General features: G+C 40.8%; 3 protein-coding genes across 6 annotated transcripts in view; all 3 read right to left on the bottom strand.

Annotated features, from left to right (window-relative positions):
* bcl7ba (BAF chromatin remodeling complex subunit BCL7B a) overlaps positions 1-2971 on the bottom strand; it is an 8531-nt gene extending 5560 nt beyond the window's left edge. The window contains exons 1-2 of one of the 2 annotated variants that reach the window (XM_053241510.1): positions 2722-2964; positions 2141-2216 (exon numbers count right to left, since the gene is read on the bottom strand). In XM_053241510.1, the coding sequence (XP_053097485.1) occupies positions 2141-2172 (32 nt within the window). In that variant the 5' untranslated portion in view covers positions 2173-2216; positions 2722-2964. Of the gene's footprint in view, positions 1-2140; positions 2217-2721 lie in introns of both variants that reach the window. The other variant, XM_053241509.1, reaches the window with a different exon arrangement.
* A 297-nt stretch (positions 2972-3268) lies between these two features.
* tbl2 (transducin beta like 2) lies at positions 3269-9028 on the bottom strand. Its single transcript, XM_034312901.2, has 7 exons — positions 8759-9028; positions 7498-7613; positions 7089-7273; positions 5954-6105; positions 5705-5831; positions 4747-4899; positions 3269-3807 (listed from the first exon to the last, which is right to left on the bottom strand). Exons 1-7 carry the CDS (start codon positions 8880-8882, stop codon positions 3348-3350), a joined length of 1317 nt encoding a protein of 438 aa, XP_034168792.1. The 5' UTR covers positions 8883-9028; the 3' UTR covers positions 3269-3347.
* Positions 9029-10034: 1006 nt separating this feature from the next.
* Positions 10035-17500, bottom strand: part of prdm15 (PR domain containing 15) — an 18346-nt gene continuing 10880 nt past the window's right edge. For all 3 annotated transcript variants that reach the window (XM_053241263.1, XM_053241265.1, XM_053241264.1), the window contains exons 15-25: positions 17461-17500; positions 15976-16119; positions 15612-15775; positions 14674-14753; positions 14359-14478; positions 13963-14094; positions 12638-12721; positions 12309-12484; positions 12146-12226; positions 11613-11804; positions 10035-11083 (exon numbers count right to left, since the gene is read on the bottom strand). The exon at positions 17461-17500 is cut by the window's right edge and continues 92 nt beyond it. In XM_053241263.1, the coding sequence (XP_053097238.1) occupies positions 10529-11083; positions 11613-11804; positions 12146-12226; positions 12309-12484; positions 12638-12721; positions 13963-14094; positions 14359-14478; positions 14674-14753; positions 15612-15775; positions 15976-16119; positions 17461-17500 (1768 nt within the window). In that variant the 3' untranslated portion in view covers positions 10035-10528. The remainder of the gene's footprint in view (positions 11084-11612; positions 11805-12145; positions 12227-12308; positions 12485-12637; positions 12722-13962; positions 14095-14358; positions 14479-14673; positions 14754-15611; positions 15776-15975; positions 16120-17460) is intronic.

Genomic DNA, 17500 nt, shown 5'->3' with positions numbered 1-17500 from the left:
TTATACAGTGTCTCAGGATATATACTGTATTATACAGTGTCTCAGAATATATAGTGTATTATACAGTGTCTCAGAATATATAGTGTATTATACAGTGTCTCAGGATATATAATGTATTATACGGCGTATAACTCAGGATATATAGTGTATTATACAGTGTCTCAGGATATATAGTGTATTATACAGTGTCTCAGGATATATACTGTATTATACAGTGTCTCAGGATATATAGTGTATTATACAGTGTCTCAGGATATATACTGTATTATACAGTGTCTCAGAATATATAGTGTATTATACAGTGTCTCAGAATATATAGTGTATTATACAGTGTCTCAGGATATATAATGTATTATACGGCGTATAACTCAGGATATATAGTGTATTATACAGTGTCTCAGGATATATAGTGTATTATACAGTGTCTCAGGATATATAGTGTATTATACAGTGTCTCAGAATATATAGTGTATTATACAGTGTCTCAGAATATATAGTGTATTATACAGTGTCTCAGGATATATAGTGTATTATACAGTGTCTCAGGATATATAGTGTATTATACGGCGTATAACTCAGGATATATAGTGTATTATACAGTGTCTCAGGATATATAGTGTATTATACAGTGTCTCAGGATATATAGTGTATTATACGGCGTATAACTCAGGATATATAGTGTATTATACAGTGTCTCAGGATATATACTGTATTATACAGTGTGTCAGGATATATAGTGTATTATACAGTGTCTCAGAATATATAGTGTATTATACAGTGTCTCAGAATATATAGTGTATTATACAGTGTCTCAGGATATATAGTGTATTATACGGCGTATAACTCAGGATATATAGTGTATTATACAGTGTCTCAGGATATATACTGTATTATACAGTGTGTCAGGATATATAGTGTATTATACGGCGTACTATACGGCATATAACTCAGGATATATAGTGTATTATACGGTGCATATCTCAGGATATATAGTGTACTATACGGCGTACTATACGGCATATAACTCAGGATATATAGTGTATTATACGGCGTACTATACGGTGTATAACTCAGGATATATAGTGTATTATACAGTGTCTCAGGATATATAGTGTATTATACGGCGTACTATATGGTGTATAACTCAGGATATATAGTGTATTATCCAGTGTCTCAGGATATATAGTGTATTATACGGCGTACTATACGGTGTATAACTCAGGATATATAGTGTACTATACGGCATATAACTCAGGATATATAGTGTATTATACGGCGTACTATATGGTGTATAACTCAGGATATATAGTGTATTATACAGTGTCTCAGGATATATAGTGTATTATACGGCGTACTATATGGTGTATAACTCAGGATATATAGTGTATTATACAGTGTCTCAGGATATATAGTGTATTATACGGCGTACTATATGGTGTATAACTCAGGATATATAGTGTATTATCCAGTGTCTCAGGATATATAGTGTATTATACGGCGTATAACTCAGAATATATAGTGTATTATACGGCGTACTATACGGTGTATAACTCATAATATATAGTGTATTATACAGTGTCTCAGGATATATAGTGTATTATACGGTGTATAACTCAGAATATATAGTGTATTATACGGCGTACTATACGGTGTATAACTCATAATATATAGTGTATTATACAGTGTCTCAGGATATATAGTGTATTATACGGAGTATAACTCAGAATATATAGTGTATTATACGGCGTACTATACAGCATATAACTCAGGATATATAGTGTATTATACAGTGTCTCAGGATATATAGTGTATTATACGGCGTATAACTCAGGATATATACTGTATTATACGGCGTATAACTCAGGATATATAGTGTATTATACGGCGTACTATACAGCATATAACTCAGGATATATAGTGTATTATCCAGTGTCTCAGGATATATAGTGTATTATACGGCGTACTATACGGCGTATAACTCAGGATATATAGTGTATTATAGCCTTTATGTCACACCCCATACGTGCAGGCATATAGAGTGGAGGAAGCTGGGTATGAAATAGTTCACTGTGTAGGATACAGAAGCGTTTATATTAAATATTTAGGAACTGCAATCTCATATGTTTCGCTGTTTAATTACATGCAGTGCTCCAGACTGAGTGTAGAAGACATTACTGAATCCTCAGGTGTCACTTCCACAGTGGACGTGTAGTGAACTAAAGTGGGATGTAAAAGAAAGTCATTATTTCATTCCCTATAGAATAAGTGCACTTAATACAGACACTAGGGAGGTGATGACTTCCGGTTGGACATGTAGGGCACTAAGTAGGGTGTAAACTTCCTTCCATGTAAATTACAAACTTCTTTAACATTTCTAATAAAATATATACACAATGCTGATGTGAAATATATATATACATGTATACATTGAAATATTATTAAATACATAAAATACACTTTTAAAAAATCTTCTAACTCGCTGCCACAGTGACGCTTATATGCAAATTTATTCAAATCAGCGCTTTAGCCCCTCCTCTCATTAACATGACACCTGTCTCTATGGAAACGGTTCCAAGTCCATCTGTATTGGTCGATTCAAACGTCAATCACCTCCTATCCTCTTGGCAAGCCCCGCCTCCTTCCCGTTTAGGACTCGGAACTTTCTCTTTAGGAGATATATATATTTTTTTTCCTCAGAAAGCTTCTTCTTTAGCTACTCACCATCTCCGGACTCGTTCGATCGCCGCCATCACCTTCTTAATGTCATCTTTAGCCCGGCTTCGTGTCTCCGCGCGAACCGAGCGCCCCGACATGTTTAAATGGGATTCTTAAAGTCTGAAGTAACTAGTTAGCTTCCTCTTTTAGCCGCAATCGTGTCGCTCTCGCCGTCACGTTCACAAAATATCGCGAGAACTCGCGAGATCCGCCTTCAATGATCCCACCTCTTTAGTCAAATGGTTCTGTTCTCCTTTCCCTCAGACCTGAATGTGAACTAACAGGAGATTAATCTGTTCATTTCAGCTGGGATAAAGATGGAAACTGTTTAAAATGAAGTCTAACTGACTTTAGTTGTTTTCAGAATAAAGGCCTCAACAGTAATGTAAATCATACATGGTATATTTTAATATAAATATCAGTTAGAGGAATGTATTAAACAATGCAGTCGGCTTCGTATTGAAATTAAACTTGTGGTTTGAATCACATTCAATTTCTCAATTTTATTTTCAACGATATTTATCAAACTCATAAAATAAAACAGAACCCCATGTTATAAACACACTTTTTTTTTTTTAATTCGTTAAAAGCAGCATGCCGCATCCACTCAAACACAGACCGAAACGCGGCGGTCAGTTGTTGTGTGTGTTGGTGATGGCGTCCAGCGCGGTCTGGGCGTCGGTGATCTGCTGCTGCAGTCGCTGCTTCACGCCGGCGTTGGTGCTCTTCTTCAGCAGGGCCTGCATGTCGGCGATGGCGGCGCGGTAACCCGTCACGTTGTGGAAGACCCGGATGGCGCGGTCTCCGCTGCTCACCAGGAAACGGTTGTTAATGTCGAATTTGAGGTCGGTGATGTCCTCGCTGTGGACGTTGTGGAATTCCTCCTCCAGCTCCCCCGAGCTCGCGCTGTACATGTAAATGTCTCGACCGCTAGACACGGCGACCGCGCGACCGTCCGGCGACAGAGCAATACGACTCCCCTCCGATACCCGACATGGTACAGTCCGGAGCAGGTACGGGTCCTGCTGCTTCTTGTACTCCACATCCGTGTCCCAGAGCTTCCACGTGCCGTCTTTAGACACCGTCACCATCCTGAGGACCAACACACACACACACACACACACACACACACACACACACACACAGAGTGAACACTACTGAGAGTGTAAAAGTCACTGTTTCACACTTACACACTTCTACAGAGAGTTTTTAACAGCTGGACACGTAGTGCACTACAGAGTGTGTGTGAAAAAATAATCACTTCTATCCTCACTAGTGCACTTCTGCAGAAAGTAGGGAGGTGAATCCCTAGATGACTCCTAAGTGGACATGTAGTGCACTACGTAGGGCGCATTAGAGTGGAGAGTGAGTGTGTAAAGTGTTGTGCTGAGCTTGTCGTGCACTGTTTACTGCATAGTGTGTAGTTTTATCTGTATCTGTGTGTGAGAGTGGGTGGGTGTGTGAGTGAGTGAGTGAGTGAGTGTGAGTGAGTGAGTGAGTGTGAGTGAGTGTGTGTGTGAGAGAGTGAGAGAGTGAGTGAGTGAGTGTGTGTGTTTGAGTGCGAGAGAGAGAGTGAGTGAGTGAGTGTGTGTGTGAGTGTGAGAGAGAGAGAGAGAGAGAGAGTGTCTGTCTGAGTGCGTGTGTGAAAGTGTGTGTGTGTGTGTGTGTGAGAGAGTGAGTGAGTGAGTGTCTGTCTGAGTGTGTGTGTGAGAGAGTGTGTGTGTGTGTGTGTGTGTGTGAGAGAGTGAGTGAGTGTGTGTGTGTGTGTGAGAGTGAGTGAGTGAGTGTGTGTGTGTGAGTGTGAGAGAGAGAGAGAGAGTGTCTGTCTGAGTGTGTGTGAGAGAGAGAGTGTGTGTGTGTGTGAGAGTGAGTGAGTGTGTGTGTGTGTGAGTGTGAGAGAGAGAGAGAGAGTGTCTGTCTGAGTGTGTGTGTGAGAGAGTGTGTGTGTGTGTGTGAGTGTGAGAGAGAGAGAGAGAGTGTCTGTGTGTGTGTGTGTGTGTGTGTGTGTGTGTGTGTGTGTGTGTGTGAGACCTGCGGGAGTCGTTGGAGAAATCGAAGCTGTACACTCCGGCTGAATGCCCTTTGAGGTCGAACGCTCGAGTCACTTCTTTAAACTCTCCTGTTTTAGCAAAACACACTTCCCAAACCTTAACATCCGGAGTGAAGCCACACGCTGCCACGAACCTACACACACACACACACACACAATTATAAAATAATATTGAACAATAAATTAATAATTAAATAATTTATTACACAAATAGTGCACACACACAATTCATGCTAATAAATTCTTTTGATTTAATAAAACAAATAAATATGCAAAATAATAAATAAAAAATTACCTAGCAAATAATGTGTAGTGTGTGTTATATTGTGTGTTAATGTGTGTATAGTGTGTTTAGTTTGTGTGGAGTTAGTGTGTGTACTGCATGTGGAATGTAGTGTGTAGCGTGTGTGTGTATAGTGTGTATGTAGTGAATAGTGTGTGTGCATAGTTAGCGTGTGTAGTGTATGTATAGTGTGTGTGTGTGTGTGTGTGTGTGTGTGTGTATAGTGTATGTGTGTATAGTGTGTGTGTGTGTGTGTGTGTATAGTGTATGTATAGTGTGTGTATAGTGTGTGTACAGTGTGTGTACAGTGTGTGTGTATAGTGTGTGTATGTATAGTGTGTGTGTGTGTGTGCGCGTGTGTGTACAGTGTGTGTACAGTGTGTATAGTGTGTGTATAGTGTGTGTGTGTGTATAGTGTGTGTGTGTGTGTGTGTGTATAGTGTGTGTGTGTGTGTGTGCTGACCTGCCGCAGGGAGAGACCGCAGCGTGGGAGTTGGTCATCTGGTTGGTGTTGATGGAGGTGTGTGCAGTGTGTATAGTGTGTGTATAGTGTGTGTGTGTAGCGTGTGTGTAGCGTGTGTGTATAGTGTGTGTGTGTGTAGTGTGTGTGTATAGTGTGTGTGTGTGTAGCGTGTGTGTATAGTGTGTGTGCTGACCTGCCGCAGGGAGAGACCGCAGCGTGGGAGTTGGTCATCTGGTTGGTGTTGATGGAGGCCAGCGCTTCTCCTTTCAGATCCCAGATGATGATGCTGGTGTCCACCGACGCCGTCATTATAAACTTCCCTTTAACGCAGGAAACAAAAACACACTCGTTTCATCACCTTTATTATTTTATTAAATGCAAACAGCGTGAACACGGTTCTGTTTGCGCAGTAAACGATCTTTAGCAAAGGTGTAAAGTGAACCTGTGTCTGCGATGGCCATGGCGATGACGATGCCTTTGTGTCTCTGGGGAAAATCCTCCGGCGCCGCTTTAAAACTGAACGTACCGTCGTCCTTCTTGGTCATCTTAAAGATACGGATCGTCTCTCCGTTCGCCAGCCACGTGATGAAGGCTCTGCAGGAACACCATCACCATCGTTATCATCATCATCACCACCATCATCATCATCACCACCATCACCACCACCATCATCATCATCATCATCATCATCATCACCACCACCACCATCATCACCACCACCATCACCACCACCATCATCACCACCACCATCATCACCACCATCACCACCATCATCACCACCATCACCACCATCATCATCACCACCATCATCACCACCATCATCACCACCATCACCACCATCACCACCATCATCACCACCATCATCACCACCATCACCACCATCATCATCACCACCATCATCACCACCACCATCATCACCACCATCACCACCATCATCACCACCATCACCACCATCATCATCATCATCACCACCATCACCATCATCACCACCATCATCACCACCATCATCATCATCACCACCATCACCATCACCACCATCACCACCACCATCATTATCATTATCATCATCATCAGAGCAACATGTAATGATGTAATTATGACTTCTGTAATAAATGTATAATATATGTGTTATAACTGTTAATAAGAGTACACACTACACACACACTATACTCTACACACAAATACATATGAAAACAGAAACACACAGACAGAGAGATGGATTTCAACACTACACATGTGTAATATATGTGTTATAACAGTTAATAAGAGTATACACACAAATACACATGAAAACAGACAGAGATGATTTCAACACTACACATGTGTAATATATGTGTTATAACTGTTAATAAGGGTATACACACACATGAAAACACACAGAGACAGAGAGATTTCAACACTATACATGTGTAATATGTGTGTTATAACTGTTAATAAGAGAAGACGGACCAACAGCAGAAGGACTGTGTTAACTACTGTGTTACTAAAGAGATTTTCTCTACATTAATAATCATCATCATTATGTAATTATAAAGTGTGTGTGTGTGTGTGTGTGTGTGTGTGTGTGTGTGTCTCACCGGCAGTCGGGGCTGAAGCGGACGAGCGTGGCGTCGTCGTACTCGACGTTGGCCCTCAGACATTTATGATCTCTCACCAGGAAGTCTTTAGTGCTCCAGATGCGGACGGTGCGATCGTCAGCGCAGGAGGCCAGATATTTACCGTTACTGCTGAAGTCCAGACACGTCACTGCACCACTGTGACTCTAACCATGTAAACACAACACACAACACACACACACACACCCACACATATACACACACATATACACACACACGGTGATGATGAGATTATCTCCTGTAACAGACGCAGCAAACACACTGAACACATCTGAGTGTCATGAGAAACACTGAGCTCTGTGAGAAACTCTGAGTGCTGAATGAAACTCTGTGAGAAACTCTGCGAGAAACAGCAGAACGGCTTGTGTACTTTCAGCGAGGAGGCGAGCAGCGGGTGTGAGAACGTGTGCTGCTGAGGTTTCTCCTTCCGTGGACGCTGCTGCGCTTTCTGCTTCTTGGCGGCAGACGCCTTCACCGAGCTCTCTCCTGAAATTTAATAAAAACACAAACAAGAAAAACACGTCAAAAACTGAAAGGGAATAAAAATTAAAACTCAATGGCAGTGACTAAAAGTAAACGAAAAGTGTAAAGTGTAAAGTGTAAATAAGCAGCAGAAGTAATTATTCCTCATCACTCCATCATCTCACGCTTCAGTCTCCGACTTTCACACACCAAGATTTAAAAGAGATGAAGCAGCTTTTTTATGCACCAAACATCTGGAACATCTGGAACGTTCAGGCTCCGTTTATAACTGAATAAAAAACATAAATACTGTTTTACACTTTCTCTAATTATCTGCCTCACTTACTTTTATATTATTTTAATTACATGTACTTTTTCCTTTTTTTTTTTTTTTTTTTCTTTTTTTTTTTACAATTTTCATACGTTTTTTTACTTTTTTATTATTTTTGTTTTCTTCTTTTTGTTATTATTTATAAGCTTTTGGAGCTGCACTTAATGTATGAAACATGTTATTACTATATAAATACATTTTATTATTATTATTATTATTATTATTATTATTAATAGCACTATCAATAAAAGTTACTGTTAATAATGAACTAGTAATAATTTTAAGGTTTATACTGATCTGAAAATAAACTGCAGGAAAAGTTACAAAAACTGAAGTGAGTTTAACAGAAATAGAGAGATTATAAACCTGGTGTAAAAAAAAAAGACTAATAATAATAATAATAATAATAATAATAATGCAGCCTGCAGATCTGAAAAGCTAAACAGTTCCTACAGTATATGTTACATGCATTTATATTTATGCTGTAATAATCATTATGATATAAACCTACAGTTCAGAGACTGAGAGCAGACCTGTACTGTGTCTTTAACCTCATAAAATAATAAATGAGGGTCACGTGGTTTCATTATTTCCACCTTAATTAAAGATATTGCGTGAGGATCTGCTTTAGTGTCTGTGTTCACCATGCAAGACTGAGTTACACTGAAACAGGAGAACACACACACACACACACACACACACACACACACACTCACACACACACACACACACACACTCACTCACACACTCACTCACACACACACTCTCACACACACACACACACACACACACACACACACACACACACTCTCACACACACACTCACACACTCACTCACCAGCTGCTTTGTTGTTCTGCTCCTCTTCTTCACTCTGTTTAGCTTTCTTGCTAACTGCTACAGCGACTAAAATAATCAGCGCTCCAATAATCAGAGAAACGGCCACGAGCGCAACAAACTCCATGTCCAAGTCTGCCACGTTACACTCACACACACACTCTCACACACACACACACTCACACACACACACTCTCTCTCTCTGTGAGTCTCCCTCACACACACACACACACACACACACACACACACACTTTGACTTACATGTACATGTCACGCTTCCGCTTTTCCGATCGCGCATGCGCACTAGCACAAATATGCAGATACGCATGCGTGAAAAATAAGCTAGCTTGCTAATCGTCTCGACTGATTCGACACATTATAGTACCTGTTTAAGGCGTATATTTAATCACTCTTTCCTTCAAAAATAAAATATATTTCACAGCTGTTTTGACTAAGAAGTGAAAAGAGTTCGGTATCCAGGCAACTAGCCGCCCAATGGAATACAGAGTCACACACTACGTCATTGTTTACGAAGTAAACTGCTCACGTGACGAATGAATGAACTTGATTATATAAAAGAAGTTTCTTTTAAATTTATTCATTAAAATTCAAAGTAATTGAAAAAGTAATTTTTATGAATAAAAATATAAACTTCCTTTTCCCTGGTACAGTCAACATTATTAAATACACCTGACTAATTAAGAAATTAATATATACATTTAAAACTGACTAATTTAATAATTACTAATAACACATTCATAATGAACTATAAATAACTTTAATTTGTGCTTATTTTATTCATTTATGTATTAATTGTTTTAGCTAAATAATATATGTATATATTTGTTAGTTTGTTCTCTGCGTTTATTCCTTTCTGTAGCCTCTCAGTAGCTGAATGAATAATCTCCATGAGGTTTATATTTGAATATATTATATACACACACAATTATATCAGTAATTATAATATTTTTTTAAAGAACATAGAAATAAAGAATGTGCATGTGCTTATGTGGGTGTGCAGATCTTTGGCCTGTGATTGTACGAGAATCAGGAAAATAATTTAACTGCAACATTTTATAATCGAGTCGCATGATATTGTAAACTCGCTGATCACAGTGTGAAATTCTGAAGTAAACAAACAGTTAAAAATCTCTTAAAGGTGCTTTTGTCATTTAAACACTGAAGAATTAGAGGATTTAATCTTCTGTGTTGTAGAACAAAGCGACAGGTTCTGCAGCTCCACTCACACAGCAGATAATAAATGACATTAAATCACATCAACAGCTGCTACAGAGCTCCTGTTTATTGGCAACAGACCTGTTTTTAGAAAAAAAAAACATTAAAAAATGATTCGCCCAGTAAGACGGTGATAATCCTTACTTCTGTCCATTTTTTCCTTCTTTTCAGAGAAATAATTTAACATCCTGTCTGTCTATTTTTCCAAATAACGGAAACAAAAATGTGCCTGTGCCGCTGCTTCTCTCACACAGCTGCAGTTTACACACATGCGTCTGTTTTCTAATTAAACAAAACAAAACAAAACACATCCAACTTTGGTTTAACGTGGAAGTGCAGGTCAGGACATAATTACTGAGTGTAAAATAATCCAGAATTAATCTGAACATAATTGCTACATCATAGCTTTCAACAGGATTCTTCTTCAGTGACCTAAAATATGACATTTTATGGTCAATACAATACGCCTGGGTGTGTTTTCGAGTAACTGCCTTCAGATGAGCGAGAGTTTATAAGAGTTTGCTGATTTTTTAGCTCTCAGTAGCTGAACATTTGCGGCGCTGCGGCTGGAGGCTGTGTAGGCCCCGAAGCCTGGGGCTGGATTTGATGGCTTTGCCCAAGATTACGCTGCGATTCCTGGGGAAGCTGAGCTTCGGGGTCCTGGGGGTTCTGGGCGTCCTCAGGCCCAGCCTGGGCTCCGCCCACCGTCATGGCTGCTGTCACATGATTCCCATCCGGTGTCACTTGACTCGTGCCGGCGGTCACATGACTCGTGTCCGTGGTCACGTGACTCGCGTCTGCGCTTGTGATGGGCCTCCAGGCCTCCAGAGGGTGTGATATGGGATTGACGAAGGTAGTGAGGTTGATGAAGTGAGCGACGGACTGCGCGTTCGCACCGTCCGCCTGCACGCTGGAGCCAGTGACGGGGTCAAAGGTCACAGTGAGGATGGAGCTGTCGAGGGTCAGAGGTCGTTCCACGGCGACGGGCTGCAGGCTGGTGAACTGAGCCGCCGTGTTGATGGGCGTCACCCTGATGTTGGTCAAACTCACCGAGGTGGTGGGAGGGACGCTAGGGTCGGCTAACACCACCACCTGTAGGGGGCAGAGTAGAGGTCAAAGGTTAAAGAAGCCTGTTAGAGTCACACCTGAAACAGACAATCTAAAAAAAAGCTTTAAAACGTAGGATATTAAATAATATATGAATCAGTCAGTGTTAAAGGTTTCCCCTGCGTGAGTCACGTAGAAATAAAACAAATCTTTTTCTTATTACAGTCATTCAGACTGATTCTAGTGATCTAAGATATTTTAATTTATGTCTATTTTAATACTCATATTATAATATTCAAATTTTATTCACATTTTATTCACATTTATTCATTATTCAAATAATAAGATTTCCAAATAAAAACACATAAAATATTTACATAAAATTATTTAAATAAATAAAACAATAAATTAAAATATCTTGTACAAATAAAGCAATATATACAAGATAATAACTTCAGAATAATTCTATACAACTCATATAAACTGATTCCAATATAAAATGATTCATATGAAGATGATTCGTGTAGAGAAATGATTCATATAAACAGATATGAACCGTACGAGTGTGTGTTACCTGTTGTAAATTCTGCACAGCCGAGTTGGTCTCGTCTCCTGTTGTTGCCGTGGTCGCTGTTGCCGTGGTGAACTCACTGGTTTTTCTTATGTCTCCGTATTCAACTGAATCTGAAAGAATCGACTCCTGCAGCTTCTGCTTCTTCTTCATGGGACTCGAGTTCCTGTGGGCTTTTACTGTGGAGAGAGGGGGCTGAGACACACACACACACACACACGCACACACACACACACACACATGCGCGTGCACAAACACACACACACTTTGTTGACCTATAGTAAATAAGCAATTTAAAAAAGTTTTCATTAAAAAAAAAGTTTTAATGTTTTAATACTGATGTAATTCACACTCACACGCACACACATGAGCACACACACTCATGCACACACGCACACACACTTTGATGACCTACAATAAATAAGCAATTTAAAAATGTTTTAATTTAAAAAAATATTTTAATATTGATGTAATTCACACACACTCACACACACACAGACACACTCACACACACACACACACTCACACACACTCACCTGCGCTATACTGATGGATGAGGCGTCAATAGTTGCGGTTTCTGGAAGATCATCCAAATACTCCACTCTCACCGTCACCACCTTCATCACCATGGAAACAACAGAAACTCAAACACACCCCTGAGGATCACAGTAAAGTGTGTGTGTGTGTGTGTGTGCGTACCTCGGGATGTTTACGGCGTATGTGTCTGTTCATGGAGGCTCGTGTCGATACTTTAGTGCCACACAGATGACAGCTCTGAGCCTCGACCTTGTCGTGTGTGAGCTGGACGTGTTTCTGCAGCATGTACTCCGTCACGTACTTCTTATCACACACCGAGCACGACCACGTCTTCCCCACTAACACACACACACACACACACACAACAGTGTGTTTAATGGTTAACGTTGTCTCACTCAGTGATGTTCTGCACCTCAGTGAGATTGTGAACATATTTACTGAAATAAACCCTAAGCTCAGGTCACGTGTGTGTGACGTGACGTGACGTTCACCTGTGTGAATGAGTTTGTGTGTTTCCATCGTGTTTCTCTCGCTGAATGTTTTTCCACACAGCTCACACATGAAGTCCTTTACACCTGCAGCAGCACATCACATTATCACATATTAAACACACACACACACACACACACACACACACACACACACACACACACACGCACACACGCACTCCACTCAGTTCAAACGACATTTTTTTAATTAGTTGGAATTATTTTGATGTACTGTCAAAGTCTGTTCTGTCATCATGTCACAGCTGTAGCTTAATGGCTTTGGTTTCCATGGTTACAGAAATTACGCAGGTTTATTTCCAGTAAGCGAAGTGGGACACGCCCACGGCAGCCATTTTAAGTGTAAATAAATAAATAAATAAATAAATACTTTTTAATTCTGAGATTCCTCTGAGAAGTTTAAGAGGATCTAAACGTAGATTATGTTAAGTAGGAAATGTTAATTATTAATGTCACAGTGACTGAAACTGTAAAAGATGAAAGGAATGATCTTCAGATTTCATGTTTTTTTTTAATCTTTTTATTTTTCCTCTCCTGAAACGTATAAAATCATACAAAGGGCCGTGTTTAGAGTTGAGTTAAGCGCGCACAGTGCTGCTGAAACCGCGCACATCGCTGTTCAGATCCTCAGTCTCATTCTACATGCTGCTGAATAATGAATACCGTGGAAGCCATGTTGTTAAATGAAAGCAGTGATTAATGATCATTACAGCCAGCAGTAATATCCTGGTGATCTACTCGACTCCTGGGAGATTTATCTCAACACTCGCCTTCAGTCTTCTCACTCACATATCATCACATTAGTCTTTGATTTTTCATTTTTAAATTCTCTCTTGCTTTTATGTCACATCACATTACATTTGACAGCAAAGAAAAAAACGCCGTTTCCATCTTCAGTCTGTTTTAAAGAGAGTGAATGTGTTTAAAGCAGGTTGTCTAGACGCTAGTGATAAACTCTACTACTCGAGAACATTCCGGAAACTTCAGAGGTGTGAACCACACACAGGTGATTTTAATAACCTGAATGTGGAGCTCTGAAAATCCACTAAAGCAGCTGCGTAACCCGACTCTGAATACCAGCAACTTTCCTCGTGTAAACACTGACGCAACTTCTCCGAACACGTCTCTGAGCGCGCAGTTAATCCGTTTGTTCAGTATTAAACTGCGATATTTGTTTCCGTTTAATGTCAGTAAATTTTGCGACACCTCAGAATGAAGCACAGCCAATCAGAACACGCTGTACCAGAGTGATGTCACTGACGTGGTGTCTGTGAGGTGCGATGCGAGCGGAGGTTGTGAGGTTGTTGTACCTGTGTGTCTCTTGTAGTGTTTCAGCATGTTGACTTTCTGAGCGAATTTGCGGTTACACTCCTTACACTCGTACTCCTTAATGCCCTTGTGGAGCTTCATGTGGTGCCGCAGGGCGTGTTTCGTCTTCATACCTGCTCACACACACACACACACACACACACACACACACACACACACACACACACACACATTGATGTGGACTGTGTATGCACTAGATGAGCAGCACACAGAGGAATGAGGGTTTATTATCCAACATTAATCACTTCACAATTCATGACCTGATCTGGACACATCTTGAGAACAAATACTGTGTCCTTAATGTCTGTGTGTGTGTGTGTGTGTGTGTGTGTGTGTGTGTGTGCGCGTGTGTGTGCGTGAGTGTGTGTGTTGTCTACCTTTCCCACACTCGGCACACAGGAAGTCGCGGATGTTATCATGAACTCTCAGGTGCTCCTTCAGCATGTCCTTCCTGGCAAACGATTTTCCACACTGATCACAACTATGACTCTTCACACCTGCATGTGCACACACACACACACACACACACACACACACACACACACACTTATTAAAAACACCCTTAAAAAAAACTTGCAGAACAGTGAGCTACACAGTGAACAGAATGCGGTTTGGGATACAGTGAGGTATGTGTGTGTGTGTGTGTGTGTGTGTGTGAGAGAGAGCGAGACACGTGAGCAGCACTAACACACCTGTGTGGATGATCTTGTGCCTCTCCAGGTTGCCGATGCTGTTGAAGATGCGGCCGCACATGTCACACGGGTGGATGTACCTGCAACCGGGTCACATGATCAAAACACTGCACATCACTGGGTGGTTCAGTGAGCTGTACACCATGCTGCATTGTGATTGGTCATCAGGTGTTGATTAATTCTCTATAACAGCAGCTCTGACAGTAGCGCAGGTTTATATTAATGCACTCGTTCTAATACGTTATCGTTTCTATAGCAACAGCTCATTCACAGGGACGTGTACAGCAGACGCTCCACCGATGATAAACAGATTAAAAAACGTGTGTAATTGTTGATATTTTGTAAGGAGATGTTTATTTAACATTGACGGAAGGAGTCTCCAGTGTCAGCGCTTTGTAACAGTCAGAGGTGAAGCTGTAACTGTAAGTTTTGCGACGTCTTCAGGACAGAGGAGTTTACGCTTCTTTGCGCAAGCTGCGATTTGTTTTTGTCTTATTAACTTGAAGAGAGAGAATAAAGAGACTCTGGCGAGGGAACGAGTGTTTATAGCTTATAGACTGTTTATAACATTAAATGTAACTATAAACAGATAAAAAGGATGACGTGTTGTTCTTTAATGAAGAAAATATTGTAATTGTTGGTAAACTGCTGAGGTATAAGAGGAATAAAACACTTGGGGACAATAAGGAAAATAATCAACTTAACAGTAACTCCACTTCATCACACCACTCCGTCACTCAGTATTTTACTGAAACACACACACACACACACACACACATATACACACACACACACAGAGTGTTTATTACTTTCATATTATAATTAACTACCTGAGTGACCAAAGCATCATCATCTCTGTGTGTCTCCATCATGAGTATATTTAGAATGATGTAGAATGCACATGCATGAAGTGTGTGTGTGTGTGTGCGTGTGTGTACCTCTGCACAGCAGGGTCAGGAAGCTGTTCTCGGTGAATAACCAGGTGAGCGTTGTAGGTGGCTTTGAGAGCGAAGCGCCTGTTACAGATCACACAGCCGTATCCGCGCTCTTTGTGCATCTCCATGATGTGTTTCAGATAATCACGGCCCTTCGCGAACGTCACCTGAGCAACCGAGAGGACGGAATTCCACGGAATTCAGCAAGACAGACCGGATACGGATCACAATATTCCAAAACCTGAGTACAGTTTACTTTTCGCTTCCATCCACATGCATTGTATTATCAGTAGTATGATAGTATGACAGAACTTGTGTGTGTGTGTGTGTGTGTGTGTGTGTGAGTGTGTGCGTGCGCATTATTAACCTGGCACTTTTTACAGCTATATTTGTGATGTTCCGGATCGTCTTTCTCATCCTCATCGTCTGAATTTCCCTCGCTGTCATCCATCGATATTCCGATCTTTTTAATGAAGTTCTCTCGCTCCTGTTCATCCATTAACGCAATATCCTGAAAGAGAGAGAGAGAGACAGAGAGAGAGAGAGAGAGAGAGAGAGAGAGAGAGACAGAGAGAGACAGAGACAGAGAGAGACAGAGAGAGACAGAGACAGAGAGAGACAGAGAGAGACAGAGAGATGGTGTGTTCTGATTGGTTGAGAGCAGTAAGGGACAATCACATACATCCCAAATTAAATATTTGGTGTCATAAGAGTTTAAATATTTGAAGTGAACGGTGTGTAAACAGAAAACTAAGTTGTTAGTGAAATCAAAACATCTAAATGTATATAATACACACACTCTATGACCAAAAGTATGTGCACCCCTGACCATCACACCCATATGTGGTTCTTCTCCAAACTGTTACCACAAACTCTGAAGCACACAGTTGTATAGAACGTCTCTGTGTGCTGTAGCTTTACAGTTTCCCTTCACTGGATCTAAGAGACTCAAACCTGTTCCAGCATGACAATGCCCCTGTGCACAAAGCGAGCTCCATGAAGACATGGTGTGTGAAGGTTGGAGTGGAAGAACTCGAGTGTCCTGCACAGAGCCCTGACCTCAACCCCACTGAACACCTTTGGGATGAACTGGAACACCGACTGCACCCCAGACCTCCTCGACATCCCAACATCAGCGCCTGACCTCACTAATGCTCTTGTAGCTGAATGAACACAAATCCCCACAGCCACGCTCCAACATCTAGTGGAAAGACTTCGCAGAAGAGTGGAGCTCATTATAACAGCAAAGAAGGAATGAGACGTTCAGTGAGGACATATGGTTGTCGTGGTCTGGGGTGCACAAACTTTTGGCCGTATAGTGTGTATAATAACATCAGCATGGTTTAAGCATCACTGTTCAGGATTTTCTGATTAATATGAAGTGTGTTATTAGGCTTTTTTTCCTCTGTTAAATCAGAGTCTCGCTATAAGCCTCGTTCCAATAAACTCAGATGAAAAACAAATCGGATAAAAACAGTTGGTTCTTCAGACTCACACTGCACACATCTGTTCATTTACTGTAGTGTAGAACTGATCTGTGCTCACTGGATCTGAACTCAGAGGTAAAATATATTTTTTAGATGTTTACACTTTTGATGTTAAAATGGTGTTTTCATGGCGTTTGACGTCACATCACATGAATCTCAGTGATAAACTGCTGTATATCTGCAATATGGACATTAATGATGTAGCTGTGAGTATTAGGACTCTAACATACACACACACACACACACACACACACACACACACACACAGATACACACAGATACACACAGACACACACTCACACAGACACACACTCACACAGACACACACACACACAGACAGGTGTAGTTGGTGTGATCCTCCTCACCTTGAAGTGGACGTGTATGTGGTCTCTCAGCACGTCGACG

The sequence above is a fragment of the Pangasianodon hypophthalmus genome, chromosome 17 (assembly GCF_027358585.1).
Source record: "Pangasianodon hypophthalmus isolate fPanHyp1 chromosome 17, fPanHyp1.pri, whole genome shotgun sequence".
Lineage (NCBI taxonomy): Eukaryota > Metazoa > Chordata > Actinopteri > Siluriformes > Pangasiidae > Pangasianodon > Pangasianodon hypophthalmus.
The sequence above is the reverse complement of the archived record's forward strand: the minus strand, read 5'-3'. Positions and strand labels throughout refer to the sequence as shown.

Excerpts from the sequence above, each read along its gene's own strand:
- tbl2 (XM_034312901.2), bottom strand. The coding sequence starts at position 8,882 with ATGGAGTTTGTTGCGCTCGTGGCCGTTTCTCTGATTATTGGAGCGCTG. Across the intron at positions 7,274-7,497 it reads TGCTCGCCTCCTCGCTGAAA|AGTCACAGTGGTGCAGTGAC; the intron begins GTACACAAGCCG and ends TTACATGGTTAG. Across the intron at positions 5,832-5,953 it reads CATGGCCATCGCAGACACAG|GGAAGTTTATAATGACGGCG; the intron begins GTTCACTTTACA and ends CCTGCGTTAAAG.